The sequence below is a fragment of the Lepidochelys kempii genome, chromosome 11 (assembly GCF_965140265.1).
Source record: "Lepidochelys kempii isolate rLepKem1 chromosome 11, rLepKem1.hap2, whole genome shotgun sequence".
In the NCBI taxonomy this organism is placed as follows: domain Eukaryota; kingdom Metazoa; phylum Chordata; order Testudines; family Cheloniidae; genus Lepidochelys; species Lepidochelys kempii.
Genome location: NC_133266.1, coordinates 36,494,605 through 36,513,204, shown reverse-complemented (window position 1 = coordinate 36,513,204; position 18,600 = coordinate 36,494,605). Strand labels below are relative to the sequence as shown.

Sequence of the window (18,600 nt, the reverse complement as noted above, 5' to 3'; positions counted from 1 at the left end):
ATATTGAGCAACTTTGTGCTGGAATAATTGCTAATTTACATCTCATTTTCTTCATACAAAATGCAGCAGTTATATTTGAGAAGGGGTTAAATGTAAGTGCAAGGTGCTCTATATACAGTTATTTGGTCTATTGTTTGATCTGGAGAATAGAACAGAGTAGAACTCACTTAAATAACTAAATGTGAAGGCTAGATGTTGATCACGTGGTCATCCACACCTGTGCAGTTTGTCTGCTCAGGATGTTTTCCCACATACATGCATGCATTCATTTCTCATTTCTCTTCTACGTATAAATACAGGTATAAATGTATTTAATGGTATTTTTACTTTTTAATCTCAAACAAAAAGATAATTTATCCATATTGTGGGTTATATTTTGTGGTTGAAGATGGCATCTGGTCATATGTTGGGCTTGACGACAGGAATATTTGACCCTCAAAAGTATTTTCAGGATACCAAGGAAAGGGCCTTCAAGATTAAGTTAAGATATTGCACCAAGTGTTATCAGTAAGAAAGAAAACAACTGAAAAAACTTTCAAGTATGTTACAGAGGAAAGATCTTAACAAGTAATTGTTGGGCATTAGCTCAGATATTATACAGTTCCACAGACTTCTAGCAAATGTTGACAGTTTGCTATATGACTGTCCTATAATTATTTGCTATGTGTTTTAGTTTCTCAAGAACAGACTGTAAGTTCCATGGTAGTGGAATGCCTCACAACTGCTGTGGCAAAAATTGCAGTGAAATGACAGTGTTTAAAGCTCAAAAAGACACTAACAATTGCAGCATCTTACAAGGCTAACAGTAAAGAAAATAGCACCCAAAAGAAATGTAAATCTGTTTTTAAGTGGCATCTCATCTGAAAAAAATATTTTGAATTTTTTTCTTCTTAGAAAGGTGCATGCTTTATTGAGCTAGGGAATTGGAAAATGGAAAAGATGACAAAGCAATTGCCACCATGTGAACTATATTTGAAACTGAAGGTTTTTTTTTAATTATTTATTTCTGAGACTTCAGCTGGGGGGGGGGCTGTCGTCCAGAAAGGAATTCTATCAGTGACATTGGCACTCTGAGTACTCTCAAAGAATTAAAGGAGGATGGAAACTAATGGTTGGACATCTTTTCTTGTAGAAGAACCTATAGGAAGGGGAAATGACAAAACTGGAAGGAGAGCCATGTCTTCCCTTTCACGGAGAAGAGTTTGTGACCCTAGTGAGGAAGAGGAAATGCAGCCTACATAACCCAACTGGGTAGACGTTGGGACATTTGATTACAGGGAATCCCTCTTCTACCGCATCAAATATCCTAAGGAATCTTTCAGCCTGTTCCCCTCCCAGGGCTGCATATTACAGCTGTCTTTGTGGACTAGGAGGTGTGGAGGAAGTTGAAGCTGTGAAGGGAAATTCAGGCTGCTTCTAACATTAAATTCCTTGCAGATTTTCCTAGTATAATTATGCCAGGTTCATAGAAGATCATGCCATGGAAAGCAACAGTTTTCCAACTCCTGCTCTGTGTTCTGCTGAGCCCCAACAACATGGAGGTGCTGTGGTGAAGGGGTGTCCCTGGGCCCCCCAGGGAGTGATGGAAGAACAAAGCAGAGCTCCTGTTGACTCAGGCCTCCTACTTACCTTTACCTTCCCCTGATTGTACCTGCTTTGATTCCCCTGAAGCCAAATTATTGCTATTTGAGGATCATCTGGCCCCAGTGTAATGGACTGGTTTGTGTACAACCAGAGAGAGAAGGCCTGATTCTGATTTCATTTATACAAGTCTTACACTGGTCAAGTCCCGCAAACTTTAATAACAGTTCTCTGCATTTACACTGGTATAAATGTGAGTAGAATTTGGCCTCTTATATTTAAAATACATTTCACTGTTTCTTCATGGTGACGCATGCTTTTCACTTTTTGAACTTTCAGATTCTTAGGCTGAGCAAAATTAGCAGTGTTTTTTTTCTTTTTACTAGTTCATGTTCTTAAAATGAATTTTTCAGTTGATCTGTTCTTATTTCTAGCCTGCAAATCCAGGACAACCCCTTTCACCACTGCTCAAACACTGTACCTCAGTTCTTGAAACTGTGGTAAAAACTGTACCAGGTCTTCTACATGCTGTCTTTTTAGTTGCAAAGGTGAAATACTTATCAGGTAATATATGTGTGTGGCTGCAAAACTACAAATATTTATGTATTAAATAAATATTTTTCTTCCATTGTAAAGTACTGTAACAAATATCTGATTTCTTATATTCTGTTCTTTTTTTTAACAACGCAGTATTAAAATTATTTCTTTCCTCTGGGTTTATTACCTGATTGTTCCCTTAAAATGCACTTCTGAAAAAATAGAAATGTAGCATTGATTTTTCAGTAAGGTGAAGTCTTTCATACAGGACTAGAGTGGATGGTTCAGGGACTGGGATAATGGAGAAATTTCTGTCTATGCTGTGGTTTTGTCTTCAACTCTCAATGACACTGATGAGAAGTATTTAGTACAGAGGTGGGCAATCTACAGCCCGCGGGCCACATCTGGCCCACGGGACTGTCCTGCCTGGCCTCTGAGCTCTTGGCCCGGGAGGCTGTCTCCCCCTCCCCAATAGCAACACCGCTGCACGGCACAATGCTCTGGGTGGTGGGGCTGCAGAGCCTGGCCTGACCCTGTGCGCTGTGCTGTGCTGCACGGCCACAGGTGTTCCAGGCCAGTGCGGTGGGGGGGCAGGGGTTGGATAGAGGGCAGGGGTGTGGATGGGGTCGGGGCAGTCAGAGGGCGGGGAATGGGGGTTGAATGGGGGCAGGGGTCCAGGGGGGGCAGTCAGGAAGGAGAGGAGGGGTTGGATGGGGCAGCAGGGGGGCGGTCAGGGGACAAGGAGCAGGGGGGTGGATGGGACAGGGGTACCGGGGGGGGGTTGAATGGGGTGGTGGGGGGCAGTTGGGGGGGTTGGATGGGGCAGGGGTCCTGGGGGGACTGTCAGGAAGGATGGGTGGGGGTTTGATGGGGCAGCGGGGGGGCAGTTAGGGGTGGGGGGGGTCTAGGGGCAGTCAGGGGACTGAGAGCAGGGGGGTGGATGGGGCAGGAGTCCTGGGGGGGCCGTCAGGAGTGAGAAACGGGGGGGTCGGATGGGGGCTGGGGCCAGGCCATGCCTGGTTGTTTGGGGAGGCATAGCCTCCCCTAACCGGCCCTCCATACAATTTCAGAAACCCCATGCGGCCCTCAGACCAAAAAGTTTGCCCGCTCCTGATTTAGTAGCTGCTATTTGAGGTCATAGCAGCCTATTAAATATATGTATATCTTAAAAGCAAGCTGTGAAGCCTTTATCTAAAATATAGAGAGGCTAATGGCTTGTCTACACTTGAAATGTTACAGTACTCCTCCTTCTCAAGAGGCAGTGTCTACATTGGGAGTTAGGTTGGCTTAACTACATTGGTCAGTGGTGTGAATTTTTCAGTGTAGACCAGGCCTAAGTAAGAGGCACTTATATTTAATACTGGGCTTTGATTTTTTTTCTCTTGTTTTTTGCTATTTTGTTTAAATCATTAGGTGATACTGAGGCATCTCACAGTGTCCTACAGCATTGCCTGGAACAGAATCCTTCTTATCCAGATGCTCATTTACTTATGGCTCAGGTTCATTTGTCCCAAAACAATTTTAAGCTCTGTTCTCAGTCCCTGGAACTCTCTCTGAGCTACAATTTTGAGGTGAGTTTGATCAAAGGAATTAAATTGTTTTATGCAATCAGTTTTGCAAGACTTCTTCTAGAGCTTGCACAGCAAGAGGCATTATTTTAATACTTATCTTTTCACTACAAGCTTGGCATCTGAACACGTTTTTCAGGTGAATAATTTTAATTGCAAGGCAAATTGGGAGTGTGATGAAGTGAGGACTCCACATTTGCCTATTAACTTGCCCCAAAGTATCAGAATTTTCTTGAGGAGTATAGAAGAAAGAAACAGCTTTTCTTTTCTGATCTCTCTCTATATAGAGAACTGTTAACAGAAATAAGTATTACAATGTATAAGGACATACTATATAAACAGGATTTGTAGTCCCAGAGACATCTTGCAACAAAGTTGTGAGAGGTTTGCATAAAAGAATAGAAGAAGGGTGGTCCAAACCCTTACTGCCTTTCAAGAAACCTGGGAACCTCTGTCAGTATTTCCTTGTTCCCTGGTCAGCAAAGCCAGCACACTTAAGCAGTGGTGGTTCTAAAATGGCTTTCCCCACTCTCCTCTATTATAGCTGATTCAGTACTTGATACTGCGAGGTACTGAGAACTCTGGTCTATTGAAGTCAATCAGACTACTTAAAGTTAAGTGCTTTGCTGGGCCAGGGCCAGCACGCTCAGCAGTTTACACGATTGAATTCTGAGTGAGTATCCCGATAGGGCTTTGCTGCAAGGTGGACGGTATGAGACAAGCTGGTCTTTATTTCCTTTCTAAAATATTCCTCTGCCCACCTTCTGTTCTCCAAATGTTGGCATAGAGAAGCTGAATGAAAAAAATACCTACTGATGTCCCTGAAATTTTGTATGGAGCCACACTTACTCTTTCCATTTGTTCCCCTTAATATAAAAACAGACGTATTCAAGCAGGTAGAGTGGATGAATGCCACAGTGGGTTTGTGTATATAAGTTAATTGCCAAATTATGTATATCTTGGAATGTTCGACTCTTTTTTGAAACTACTGTAGCAGCTTACTGAAGCATATGTTGTCTTGTCTATGATTAGGAGAGGAGACACGGAAAACACCTGTAACAAGCAGGTTCATTTTAAGTAATGGTCTAGTGCATGCCCTTTTGTCTCTAGATCAGGGTTCTGACTCATGATATTCTTTCCTTCGTATGGTTTGTGGGGTTGTAATTAAAAAAATTGTCTTGCATATTCTTTGAAGACAACATTACTAATAGAATTAATACTACACATGCTAGACACAAGTATAACATGGATTAGTAGTAAGGCTGTGTGTCTATCATGGAGGTCACAGATTCTGTGACTTTGTGTGACCTCCATGACTTCTGCAGTGGCTGGTGTGGCTGGCTCAGGGGCTGCTTGAGCTGGGCAGCTCCTGGGCCAGCAGTGGTTTGAGTTTGGGAGTGGGCTCAGGGCGAGGCAAGGGGTTGGGGTGCAGGGCGGTGCTTATCTCTAGGTGCTCCCCAGCTCCCACTGGCATGTCCTGGCACTCCTAGGCAGAAGGGCCAGGGGACTCTGCATAGCTCCTGCAGCTCCCATTGACTGCGGTTCCTGGCCCATGGGAGCTGCGGAGCTGGAGCTTGTGGCCAGAGCAGTGTGGCGCCCCCATGGCCACCCCTCCCTCTAGGAGCTGCAGGAACATACTGGGTAGTGAGCCTGCCAGTCCCGGGCCATGTGCTGCTGTCCGCCTCTCCTCCCCTCCCCCCCTGCACCAGTGGTGGGGTCAGACCACCCTCCCCCAGCACCCATGACACCCCCAGACTGCCCCCTGAGCACCCGCAGCCCCTGGCCCAAGTTTTACTTAGGGGTGTGTAGTAAAAGTAATGGACAGGTCACGGGCCATGAATTTTTGTTTACTGCCTGTGACCTGTCTATGACTTTTAGTAAAAATATCTGTGACTAAAATGGAGCCTTAATTATTAGCATTTGTTATGCCTTTCTCTAAATATTTTAGTTAAATAACAAATTAACAAATTTATTCCTCAGGATGCTTGATTTTTTTTTAACAGTAAAGCAGAATATAGAAACTGATTAATAACTTATATTTCAGGTGAGAGAACGTCCCTTGTATCACTTAATTAAAGCCCAGACCCAAAAGAAGATGGGAGAAATATCAGAAGCTATTAAGACCTTGCAGATGGCAATGAGTTTACCTGGAATGAGAGGCACTGTGGCTTTCTCAAAATCAAAAGCAAAAAGAAATGAAATTGATGCAAGTAATCGTGTATCTATCTTTCTGGAATTGGTAGAAGCTCATCGTTTGAATGGAGAACAGGTATGACAATGAGTAATTTAATAAAATGCAGTGTATATTTGAGGCGGAATACAAACCTCAATTATTCCATTAACAAAAGCATCTACCCCTGAGCTTGTCCATGACAAACCCCTACAGTACTTTTACAGGAAGTCTTGACTTTAGGAGACTTAACAATTCTACAGACAGAGAAATATCTGAATTTCAAGGTTTTTTGGAGTTTGGTTCTCAGGCTGTTCTGAGACACATACAAATTCTTTGCCATTCTCAGAGTGGAGATAGTTTTCAGAATGTGTGTAGATACTGTTCTGAGGCTGCAGACTGGATGAAACACTTGCCCATCTCTCCTTTAATTGCAAGGAGTTAACTTCAAAGCCCATCTGTGATCACTTAAATGCCATGATCAACCATTGTGCTGTTCATAGTATGAGACTGTCATGGAATCACAGGGTCAGTGCTCCTGGCTCTGTATGGTCCTTGGGAGGAACCCCCTTCAGTGTAATAGCCCACCTTGGGAGTCTCACTCTCGGGGGTTAAGCACTAGACTCCACTGTCTCCTGGAACCGCCCTTCTAAGCCTTCAGTATGTCTGTCTCCATGAGCTCCCTTCAGTGAATCCAATAGCTCTGGACCCACTGGGGGGCCGCCATACCCAGAGGGAGCAATGCAGCCCCAATCTCTAGACTGCGAGTGACTCCCAGCCAGCGTAAAAACAAAAGGGTTTATTGTATGTCTGTAACAGCACAGCAGGTTCTCGGTGGCCTTGACCATAGAAAGTCTCAGCACAGCCCATCTGGGATTGTCCAGCATCCAGGTCTCTTAGTCTCAGTCCAGAAGTGACCACTCCTCCTACGGCCTACTCTGTCTCACCTCCAGGGTCCCTCCTCCATCCTTTTTCTGCTTTCCCAGGCAAACAGATTACCTGGTGTCTCTCTCTTCAGCCCTTGGTTCTCCTGCTCACCAAATTCGGCTGGCTTCCAAGCTGGGGAGGGCCTTCAGGCCATCGGTTGCTAGGTTACAAAGTGTCCAGGCTGCTCGGTGGAGTCACACCTGGTCCTCTTCACCCTTTCCCACCACCTCGTTAAACATGCAGCACATAGGGGAAACTGAGGCGCACACAACCTTGATACAAAACATTAAGAAAATTCCCCACTTTTAGACATTTAGGCTAATGTATTTACCCAGTGTAGCTGGATCTCTAGCTCCATCCTGGAATTACATTTGATGGAAAGTGTGTTTTATAGTGGTGCGTACTGTGATATATTCTTATGTATGCAACTGTAATGTTTGTTACTGTCTTTCTGCTACTTGTTCGCCTTGTGTAGCTTTCAGCTAATCATGAGTACAATCCTCTTTTCCCTTTTTAAACATTTTAAAGTATATTGCAAGTATGTTTTTGTCCTTGGTGGTCCTTTGTCCTCCATTTATTTGCAATATAGGCCTCCTTGGATGCATTAACTTGAGGTCAAGAAAAAAAATAATTGTGTTTTACAGCATGAAGCTGCTAAAGTGCTGCAAGATGCCATCAATGAATTTACTGGCACCCCTGAAGAACTACGAGTTGTGATTGCTAATGCAGACCTGGCTCTTGCACAAGGAGATATTGAACAAGCCTTAACTATGCTCAGAAATATTACATCTGAACAGCTGTACTTTGTACAAGCCAAAGAAAAAATGGCAGACATTTATCTTCAATACAGAAAAGAGAAAAAGTTATATGCAAGCTGCTATAGGTAAAAACAACCACCACCACCTGTGGTATATACCATAACCTTTCTGTCTGTGAAATATTGATATTCTGTGCAGCGCTTGTTTCCCTCCCCCCAAAATACGTCAAATTATGAAATTTATCTTGGTAGTATAATCCACTAAAGTAGCAATGCAAAGCACTATTTACCCAAGGCAACTTTTCAGAATAAAAAATAACCGAATGAATGGTTGATATATCAGCAATAATTTTTTAAAATAGACTCAGTCTAAAAGGAGATTAATAGTTAATAGTTCTGAGTATTAAGGAAAGTGTATAATTTAAATAATTTAAATCTGCAAGATAAATCTATTTTAATATTTAAACTCCTGCAATATTACATAGTAATAACTTTTGCCACATCATACAAAGACACCTAGAAAAAGAGCAGATACTAAAAGGGCTTTTGAAAATGAACAGTAAATGATTTGTACTCTGTTTAAGGTTTTGACTAAAAGTCTCAGATAGCAAGGAACATTAGCATATACACTCTTTTTTTTTTTTTTTTTTAAATCTTTTGAGTCTTCCTGAAATCAACAGTTTGATTTCTGGTCTTCTTGTAATACTCCAGCAATCACTGTACTGTTACATCACAACTGCCATAAGCAGGTTGTTGGCTTATGGAACGTCAGGTTAATATTTATGGTTTGTTTTTTTTAAACCCTTGTACAAAGTTGTGAAGGTCTAAATTCTGGTACCCTGAGGTTGAGCAAATACATTCAGTAAATAGCACTGTTGTGTTAAGGGCAAAAGTATACTTATTCTGGGCACTTCAGGCTCTCTTCTCTTCCAAAAAACTCCTCCCTGACCGCTCTGGCCCCCTGTATGATGCTAAAGAAGCTTTCCCCATCAAGCAGAGAATCTTGTCCCTACTTTTCCTGCCAGTGCTAACCTGGTGGCTACATATTCAGCTTGGAACTGCTGTAGGCAAGAAGGTCCCCATCTGCAGGTTTCTGGGCTGAGGAAAAGGGAAAATGACTCGTGGAGAGAGGACTCACTGGAGCGAGGAATGGCCCCTCACAAGTGTGCCTACTTTAATACAAAGCTTTAATTTCAACTAGAATATCCAGATATCTGATTCTCACCATATGAACGTTCAACGACGCTGAATGGATGCAAGCTATTTTTTAAGTGAAGATACTTGATTCAAGATAACCTTTGCAGATTAGTATCTTTTAGGAAATTTAAGGCTGTCTCACAGTATTAATTTTGATTATTCTTGGAAATAGCCATTCTTCAGGTATGAGAGTGGATTCCACTGTAGATTCGCATGCACCCCATGCATGTGAGTTTTGAATCATTTCAGCAGCATTCATCAAGGCTGCATGGGCACCCTGTACTGCTTCCTGCTCCCTTGCAAGGGCGAAAAGGGCAGAGCAGCCACAATCCTTCCTCAGTTCCCTCTTAATGTTCCCACCAATGAGAGAACCTTGACTGTGCCTGTCCTGCATCTGTATTTTGAATTTCACTTTATTTTTATTTTTCCTCCTTAAAAATTTCAGTTGCATGTGCCAGAAAAAGAGGATATATGGGGGAGGCCCCTGGTACACTCCCTTGTATAGCAGGGTGAAGTGCTTCATCAGCCATTGAGCAGGGGCCATGTGAATCCTGTCCTTCCTGTGACTGTCTGATGCCTTTCATTGATAGGCACAGCAGATGTCTTTTCTGCCTTGGGGAAGGGCACATCCCTGACAAGTACTCTGTCTGCCATGCCGCCACCTCCTGCACCAGGAAATCAAGGGATGCAAGACTTAAGCTGTGCTGCTTGGAGCACATCTTATCCCAGAGAGGAGATGTCCTCCAAGCTAGAGCCGAGGGGACTATCTTCAGCAGGTGCCCTGGTAACTAGGCACCACACTTGATCCAGTGCTGGAACTGCATCAAACAGTACTGTCATCCCCAGAGATGTACTTCTCACCATCTACAGGACACTCCTCCTCTACTACAAGGAAAAAACAGGAATGGTACCCTAAAGATTATTCCAGGAGTGCCTCTAACTGGGCTCTGCCATGACTGGCCAATACCAATATTAACTACCGCCATGGTCATACTAGTGCTATTGAGGCTCCACCTTCCCACAGGCCCCAGAATGGAATCCCATTTCACATCTTGACACAGGGTGGAGATCCTGATCACTGTAGGCATAGACAGTCAGAGCACCTTCAATGTAAATGCGAGTATTTACACTTCAACACCATACCATAAGCCTTTACTATGCCACCCCCCACAAAGACAGAGAACACAGTCATAGAATATCAGAGTTGGAAGGGACCTCAGGAGGTCATCTAGTCCAACCCGCTGATCAAAGCAGAACCAATCACCAGTTTTTGCCCCAGATCCCTAAATGGCCCCCTCAAGGATTGAACTCTCAATCTTGGGTTTAGCAGGCCAATGCTCAAACCACTGAGCTATTCCCTCCCCCCCATCTTCTACCCACAGTCTGCAATCAGAATACCTGCTCAGAAAGCAACCCTGCTACTTTAGGAAGCACCAGTCATCCTCCTCCATTGCAAACTAAGCTCCTTCCCAGAAGCTACTGTTTTAACGAGGTGGTATAGAGCCACATCAGAACTATTCCAGAGTGGACCTTCTTCAGAAACAATTTCGTCCCCCGCCATCAAGCATGACGAGAAGCTAAGGCTGGCCATTAACACCTATGGCTGCCTGTCCAGTTCCTTTCCTTGCCCCCTAGCTGTCCCCTCTCTCACTTTCTTGCTTCAGAGGTCCTTCTTACAAGAGCCTGTTACCCAAAGAAAAGTGTCCCTGTTTCATCTAGGAGTCACAGAAGGGGTCCTGCTGGAGTGCAGAGAAAGATTCTTCTATTCCTGATATTTCATTATTCTGAAGAAGAAAGGTGATCTCCAGCCTATCTTAGCGCTGAGGAGGCTGAACAGAGATATATATGCACCATCTCAGATTCAGGATGGTAATGTTTGCCTCCATTATTTCATCACTTCAGGCTCAGAACTAGTTTTGGCTCTTGACTTATACAATGAGTACTTACGCATGGTCCACAGGAAGTAGCTGAGAATTATGGTGGGGGCCAAACTATTACTGGTTCATGGTATTGCCCTTTGGACTCTCTATGGCACCAAGAGTCTTTACAAAATGGCTTGCTGTTGTGGCTGGATGCTGAAGGGAAAAGGGCATCCATGTCTGCCTATGTCAAGATGACTGCCTGATCAATAGCAGATCACACCAGCGAACTTGGATCTGTTTCAGCTATGCCCTTTCTCTGTTTGCCTTCTCCTGAGCAATGAGAAATTGTCACTTACCCAATCACAGACATATAGAGTTAATCAGAGCCAGAATAAACTCCATGACAGCGAGGGATACTTACCACAGGACTGATTCTTCTCACTTTAGTTGTTACTGAACATGGTGATATCGCACCCAGCTATGACAGTACGGATTTGCTTCACATTATTAAGCCATATGTCTGTGCATACCTTACACCATTTGCTGGGCTTCACCCGAGTCCCCTACAGCTTTTTCTCAGATCAGCCTATTCTCCTGTGAAGCATCTGATGAGCAAGACCATTTTAATTCCATCTCATAATCTTGGAGCATTGACCTGGTGGCTGCATCATGACAATACCCAAAAAGGGATACCATTCATGGCCCTGTAGCCATCCAGTGCATTAGTCACAGATGTGTCTGGGGATCCAACTGGAACAGCTACAGATACAAAGGACATGGTCACCAGAGGAGCTACAACTAAATATTTTAGAGTTGAGTCCTCAGATTGGTGTTTGTGGCATTCCTCCTGGTCCTGTGACACTGTGTAGTACACATGCTGACAGAGTGTGGGTGATGTACTGCATAAACCTGCAAGGGAGTGCCCATTCTGTCTCCTTCTGCAGGGAGGTAATCAAGCTATGTAAATGGTGCCATCTTCAAGGCATACATTTTGAGAGCCATGAACCTTCTGAGAGCTAGCAAAGACTTGACAGATTTCCTGAGCAGACAAGCTGGTATCATCCATAAGTGGTCACAGTTTAAATTGATCTCCCAGCCAATATTCCATCAGTGGGGGAATCATGTGATAGACCTCTTTTGCTACCACAGAAACATCAAGTATCTCAACTTTTGCTCCAGAAGAGGCATGATTAAAACTGAGTGAATTTTTTTATGAATTTTTTTTTTGCAGAAAAGTGCATTTTTCAGGCCCCCAAACGATTCACCGAATAATTTGCTAGAAATTTTTTTTAGAGGTGAATTACTTCATTTTGTCTTTTTTGTTTTCAAATTCAGCTAATTTACTACAAAAAAGGTAAACACGCAAAATGGCCAAAAGCAAAACCAAAAATATCTTCTTCACTCTGCTATAGATGTGTGCAGGATCCCTGCTTGACGCCTTCAGTCTGCAATGGAATTGGGGCCTTTTTTACCCATTCCTAGTGATTCTGCTAATCTACAGAGTTATTGTTCAGGCCAAAAGAAACTAGGCCAAGCTCATCCCTTATAGCTCCCTCCCGGCTGAAGCAGTTTGTCTGATGTACCTGTTACAGATGTTCACACAACCATCAATCAGACTTCCAGACCATGCAGACTTGCTTGTCGCAAGTATTCCATCTAGACTTGAAAATCACCAACTGATAGCCTGGCTGGTTGGCTGTCTGAGCGTCCTGGAAAGAGACTGCTCCTTCCACCTTCAGGAAATCCTAGTGTGGAGCAGGAAGCCATCCATGAGAATCATCTACTTGTCCGAACAGAAATAAATTCTCAATATGTGTGACCCAGCGTGGTCTAGAGCTGGTACTGATCCCAATACCAAAGATTCTAGACTCTCATTTTAGTTCAGTCAAGTTTCATCTAGCAGCAGTATCCCCAGATCATCCATCAATAGTCAGTTACGGTGTTCTCATATTTCATGGTATCCATATTCCTTAAGGGCCTGAGGAATGCTTATCAATTGGGTTACAGAACTCACTCCAACTTGGAACTTCAACATCATCTGTCTGAGGCTTATGAAGAACCCCCACTTGAGCCTGTTTTACAGTGCTCCATCTATAATCTTATTCTCAGGAAGTCTTTCTGATGGCCATCACCTGAGCCACAAAGATGAGCAAGCTTGAGGCATTCATAGCAGAATCCCTGTATACCTTCTTACATAAAGACAAAGTGGAATTAATATCTCATGCAAAATTCATCCCCAAGGTCATTTTTGAATTGTATTTAAACCTGTCAGTCAGCTTACCTGTGTTCCTTCCTGTAACCGGACGCAGACTCACCTGGCGGCGCCTGCTGCTGGTTGTCCTTGGGAATTAGCGTTCCAGCCTCCGGTGCGCCCTCCTCAGGCCGGTGTCTCGCCTTGCTGCTGGCTCCCGGGTCCCTCCCAGGACCCTGGTGCCCCTTTGACTGGGTACTGCCCCCTGGCAGTACCCCCCAGTTCTGGGTCTCCTCCTCCCAGGGGAACCCCCCACCCACTATCCTTACCTCACCTCAGTCGTAGGCTCCTGCCAGTCACCAGGTAGCCCCTGTGCCCTGGGGCAGACTGCAGGATGAGCCACTCATTACCAGCAAGGTTGGGTTTGGACCTGCTGCCTCTACCTACCCATGGTTGCCCCTGCAACCTCCATACCTAATAGGCCTTTCCAGGCCCTTAGCCTGGGGCTTTCCTAGGCCGGAGCTCCCAGGCTCCCTTGGCCTTTCACCTGCCCTGCTCCAAACTAGGTCCTCTATTCAGGTCTCTGCAGCCAGGTCCCTCCCTCTCAGAGCTAGAGAGAGTGCTCTTCTGCTCCTGGCTTCCCTGGCTTTTATAAGGCCCGCTGGGTCTGTTTGGGGTGTGGGCCCCAGCTGCGGCTGCTCTGCCAATCAGCCCAGTTCTTCCCTTGCCCCAGCTCTCTCCCAGGGCTATCTTAAACCCCTCTGGGCCCGAGCGGGTGTCCACCCCGCTACACTTCCAAAACCACATTCCACACAAGGGGAGAAGAAACTGCACATTCTGGACATAACCAGAGCTCTTATATTTACATTGACATTACCAAATATTTCAGACTGTCTCTGTGTCTATATGTGGCTATAGCCAGCCACTCAAAAGGGCAGGCTATTTCAGCCCAAAGACTATCAAAATGAGACACACCTTGTATCTCGCTTTGCTACCACCTAGCTGATGTACCCATCACTCCAGTAGAGACCAAGTGACATCAGTCTGTTTCAGAAATGTGTCAATCTGCTCATGTTTTAGCGTTATGCACTGAACTTGGCTGGTAGATCAGATGCCAAATTGAGAGAGCACTACTCCAATCTTTCTTTGACTGATGCTGGTCATGCCCCCATCCTGAAGAGGATAGTGATTGCCAGTCACCTAGGCTAGGTCTACATTATGGATTTTACAGCAGCACAGCTGTGCCACTGTATTGTCTCCCATGTAGCCACTCTTCGCTGGCAGTAGAGAGCTCTCCTGCTAGCACAATTAAACCACCCCCAATGAGCAGCAGTTAATCAGCTGGAGAGCCTCTCAAGCTGACATAGCACTGTCCACCCAGCACTTTTGCCAGTGAAACTTGTTTGTTTTTTTCACACCCCTGACTGACAAAAGTGGAAGCAAGAATGGTAACCTTACACTACAGAACTGTTGTTCTTCAAGGTGATGTAGTTAGTGTGAATCCCATGTCCTAGCCTCCATATATGTTTTCAGAGTCCTTGGCTGCCCTGGGCTTCCAATTACAGGGGAACTGAGGGAAGGTTGTGGCAGCTGCCCCCTAACCTTATGCCCTTGCATGGGAGTCACAGATCACATGCATGGCGTTGATGGACACTGCTGTTCAGTAGATCCTCAGGTCACACACATGAGGCAGTGCACATCTACAGTGGGATCCTCACTGACTACAATATCTCATAGAACTATGATTACTGTAGTGTAAGTAACCATTGTTTACATATTCTTCAAAGTACCAATATTAACTTAATTATTAAACTAGATCCTGTCTTTTTGTTTTCAGAGATCTGGTGGACAAACTGCCAAGCTCACATACTTTTCTTCTCCTTGGTGATGCATACATGAATATTCAAGAGGTGAGCATCTGCATCGTGATAAAAGATGAGCAGTATAGTTGAGTAATTGGCTGTCATTAGCAAGTTTTGATACAGTCTCACTTTCTGGTTCTGTTAATAGGTGATCAGGAAGCAAAATGTATGCTAAGGAAAATTTAAGGTCTGTTTACTGGCTTAAAGTATATAAATTCTATATTAATTTTAATTTAACTTAAATATTTAGAGACTAAATAATATACTCAAAATAAAAGGCACCTCAGGGATGAGCATCAGATTTGGGGTGGTCAGGGAAGAGGAGAATTGCAACCTCAGTGAACAACCAAGCATTTTCAAGTCAAATATTGACTAGAGATCTGTGGGTAGAAAGTTGAGGTAAATTCACTTCAGAAATGAAGTTGGACAAGGTTGGAACAGTTCATTCAAGCTTGAAGGAAAGATGTGTAAATTCTAGAAAAGCAAGGTTACCACAAGAGACCCCTTCAGTGCTTGGAAAGGCAGACAGCATGTGGAGTGCTTGCACTTGATTTTAAATCTTCAAGCAGTAGGTTGGGTCAGTCTGTGGGACAGAAAAACTTGAAAGTATAGGTCACTGCAGTACAAAGTGTAGGTGATGAACCCTACCCTAGGGCATAAGCATTTGTCTTCAGTTTGTTCTGGTCATTTGTCCTTTTAAAAAGTGAACTCCAAAGCAAATTTAGAATTTGAGTTCAGCTTGGATTTGTGTTGAACTTTCTGACTGACAAGTCTGAATGGAAGGGAGAGGGGGGACACTGAGTACAGCAATAAGGTTTTTGCATGTGCTTTTTCATAACTTCAGTGAACCAGGAAATGCCAAAAGAATTTCAGAGGACAGAGAAAAGATAAAGGTTAATTTAAAACTTTTTGTTTCTGTGCTGTGTTCTCACAGCACAAAAATGTGTAAATCAGTGTGTTATTTTTGAGTCTGCTGTCATCTTAACAGTCTGGTAGAGACCACCTTGAGAAGTCCCATAATTTGTGAAACAAGTAGTATTGAAGCTCGCTTTGTGGCATTAACAGATTGCACTGTTAGCTCATTATAGGCCTTTTAGTATAGTTTTGTGAATTTATCATCTGTTTTTCTTTGTTACTGTTCTAGCCTGAAGAAGCCATAGAAGTCTACGAGCAGGCTTTAAAGAAAAACCCAAGAGATGGAATTTTAGCAAGTAAAATTGGAAAAGCCCTAATCAAAACTCATAACTATTCAAAGGTATGTTATGAATAGTTCTTAGACATGCTGTATAAATGGATTACTGTCTACTTCAATGTTAACTTGTTTTTCTAGTACACATGCAGATAGAAGCATTTTACTATGAAAGTTCCAAAAAAGTGGTTTTTCATACTCCTCAAAATGCCTGGAGTATTGAATGTTGTTTTTTCTCTTTAGCAGGTCTGTTTGGCCCTGATTATGTCTCATGGAAAACTTAAAAACCATTAATTATTTTTAAGTAGAATATTTTTCTTTCCTTATTTTTCACTGCTGAAGACAGCTACTAAAAATAAGGTCTTTGTTGCTAAGGAATTCGTCTGTTCCAGACTGATTATTTCTTTCCTGAAGTTATGAAGCTCATCGGAACCAAATAATGATGTCATAATTGAAGGATCCGGACTTTGGGTTGAAAATAAGTAAATGCATAATAAAGCGTTAATAAAAGTTTTATGTGTTTTATTATTAGTATAGCGTGTTTCAGAATTACAAGATTCAGTTAATTTCATTTGTCATCTTGTAAACAAGAACAGTCCATGCTACAAATGTGGAACAAATATCTCTCAAAATATTCTTTGGACGCTTCTTACTGTTACTGTAATCCAATAGTATTGTATATCAGCACAAATTACTTTGACATAAATTCTTATCAGTTCTTGAAGTATGTCAGTGTAGATTCCACTCTAGGTATGAATGCATATCATGAACACAATCTTGGAGTCTCTTAAATAGCAGTGTTGATTGGGCTGCAGTGGCAACATGCATGTTCTCACACTCTCCCATCCAAAAGCATAATGGGCAGAGAGGTCACAGCTGCCCCTCAATTACTTTTTACCAACTGTGACAGTGAGACAGTGCCCTCTTGGCACCAAGGACCAGTAATCAAGACAAAGGAGATGAACATTCTGCCAAATGTAATTTCCGATAAGTCTCCTCTTCCCAGAGGGAGAAGCTTAACTCTTCATTCTACTCCTGGGAATGGAGCAGTAAGCTCATGCAACAGGGGAAAGTGATGCCGGCTCACTTCTGACTCAGTATCTGAGACCTAAAACAGCGCCTATGTCTAACAGTGTTGGTGACTGCCAACTGCCAGCATCTGCACCAATAATCATTAACTCTGGTGCTGACCTGATGTTAGCAAACTCCTCTAAGTCTCCAATGCTCCCCTTTGCACTGAAGGCACTGTGCTCAGCATGGTACATGCTTAAGGCTTATGATATCAATGTTGCCTCAAAGATCACTACCATCATTGGAGAGAGTCTCATTTCTTACCAGGGCACATCTTCTCTTCATCTTCAAGCAGAGAGCTCTTGCTCCACCATTTAACCAGATCAGGGAGAAGGTCTTTCTCTTCGAACCAGAGTGCATGACCCCAACTCCTTCATGTCAGGCATGACAATGGCCTAATCAGCTTTACCAAAACCAGCCTTATTCCTACAGTGCTGCACATTGGGCATCCTGGGGACCTCCATTTAGGAGCAGATCTCCCTCCTACCAGTCATGGAAAACGCAGTAGGAGAGTTTGACCTAGATGATTGCTGGTCCCCTGAATATGGACAGAGGAGGAGCATGAACAGTTGGCAGATAAAGAACAAGCAGGTTTTGAGCCACCAGAACGATATCCTTCATCCTTTCCCAAAGATCCGTCATTGGCTTCTTCTGATGGGGCAGTCTCCTGATGATTTTATAGCCTTCCAGGAGCCGCTTTCCCCTAGTGCTGGTCTCTTCTAAAAATTAGAAACATCAGTAAGGGAGGAAAAAGCTCAAAGTTATTAGACATACTACATTCTTCTGCTCCTGTCAGAAGAGCGTTGCAAATTAACAAGGCATTTTAGAGGTGACTAAAACTTATGGCCAGCAACATTACCTCCAGCTAAAAGAGCAGTAGGGGAAAAGGTACCATGTACCCCAAATTGGTTGTAAGCAATTCTACTTTCCTCCTACGCAGTTAATGGGGAAAAAAAACTTAAATCTAAGAGTGCACCTAAGGAAAAAAGAGACAGAAACTATCCTCGTTTGGGACAAAAGGTTATTAATGTCACTTTGGCTACAAAGAGTGAACTTTCAAGCCTTGTTCGTGAAGCAGTTATCTAACCTAGAACAAGATAATCCCCTTTTTTTTGTTAAACTTGCGTAGAACATGAGAGGAGTTAAGTCATTATTTCTAAAGGACAGCTAGTGTCAGACACTGTTACAGACAGCGAAGGATACCTCAGACATGGTGCCTAGACATATAGCCACTGCAGCAACTATGTGAAGAATATCATGTTTGTTGGACTCTGGTATTCCTAGAGAGATGCAGAATGCAACTGACGACTTGCCCTTTGGGATACGGACTTATTGAGCACATGTACTGATGATCTTTTACACTTCCTAAAAGATCCAGAGCCATACTGCAAACACTGGACACTTACATCTCTGTACCAGATTGCAAACTTTTCATATAACAAGGGCAAGCCTTACAGAAAATACCCAGCTACTTACAGCAACAATGTTCTGAGTATCCACTCAGGAAGAACCTGGGGTTCTTCTGGAGAAGGTTAACATCTTTCTCAGTCACTAGACAGTGTTCACCTGCTTCTAGACAGTAGGTTTGATATGAGGAAGATGAGCCACATTCAAACTGGACAAGATGCTTACTTTCTCTTTTCTATCAGCTGGGACAGGAATAACAACCAAGTGGTGAGTGAGAGAAG

The 18,600-nt window shown here is 43.4% G+C and overlaps 1 protein-coding gene across 10 annotated transcripts in view; it reads left to right on the top strand.

Annotated features, from left to right (window-relative positions):
- Positions 1 to 18,600, top strand: part of TTC21B (tetratricopeptide repeat domain 21B) — a 103,259-nt gene that overhangs the window by 33,847 nt on the left and 50,812 nt on the right. For all 10 annotated transcript variants that reach the window (XM_073305712.1, XM_073305709.1, XM_073305710.1 and 7 more), the window contains 6 exons: positions 2,016 to 2,145; positions 3,532 to 3,689; positions 5,731 to 5,955; positions 7,428 to 7,666; positions 14,628 to 14,700; positions 15,797 to 15,907. In XM_073305712.1, the coding sequence (XP_073161813.1) occupies positions 2,016 to 2,145; positions 3,532 to 3,689; positions 5,731 to 5,955; positions 7,428 to 7,666; positions 14,628 to 14,700; positions 15,797 to 15,907 (936 nt within the window). The remainder of the gene's footprint in view (positions 1 to 2,015; positions 2,146 to 3,531; positions 3,690 to 5,730; positions 5,956 to 7,427; positions 7,667 to 14,627; positions 14,701 to 15,796; positions 15,908 to 18,600) is intronic.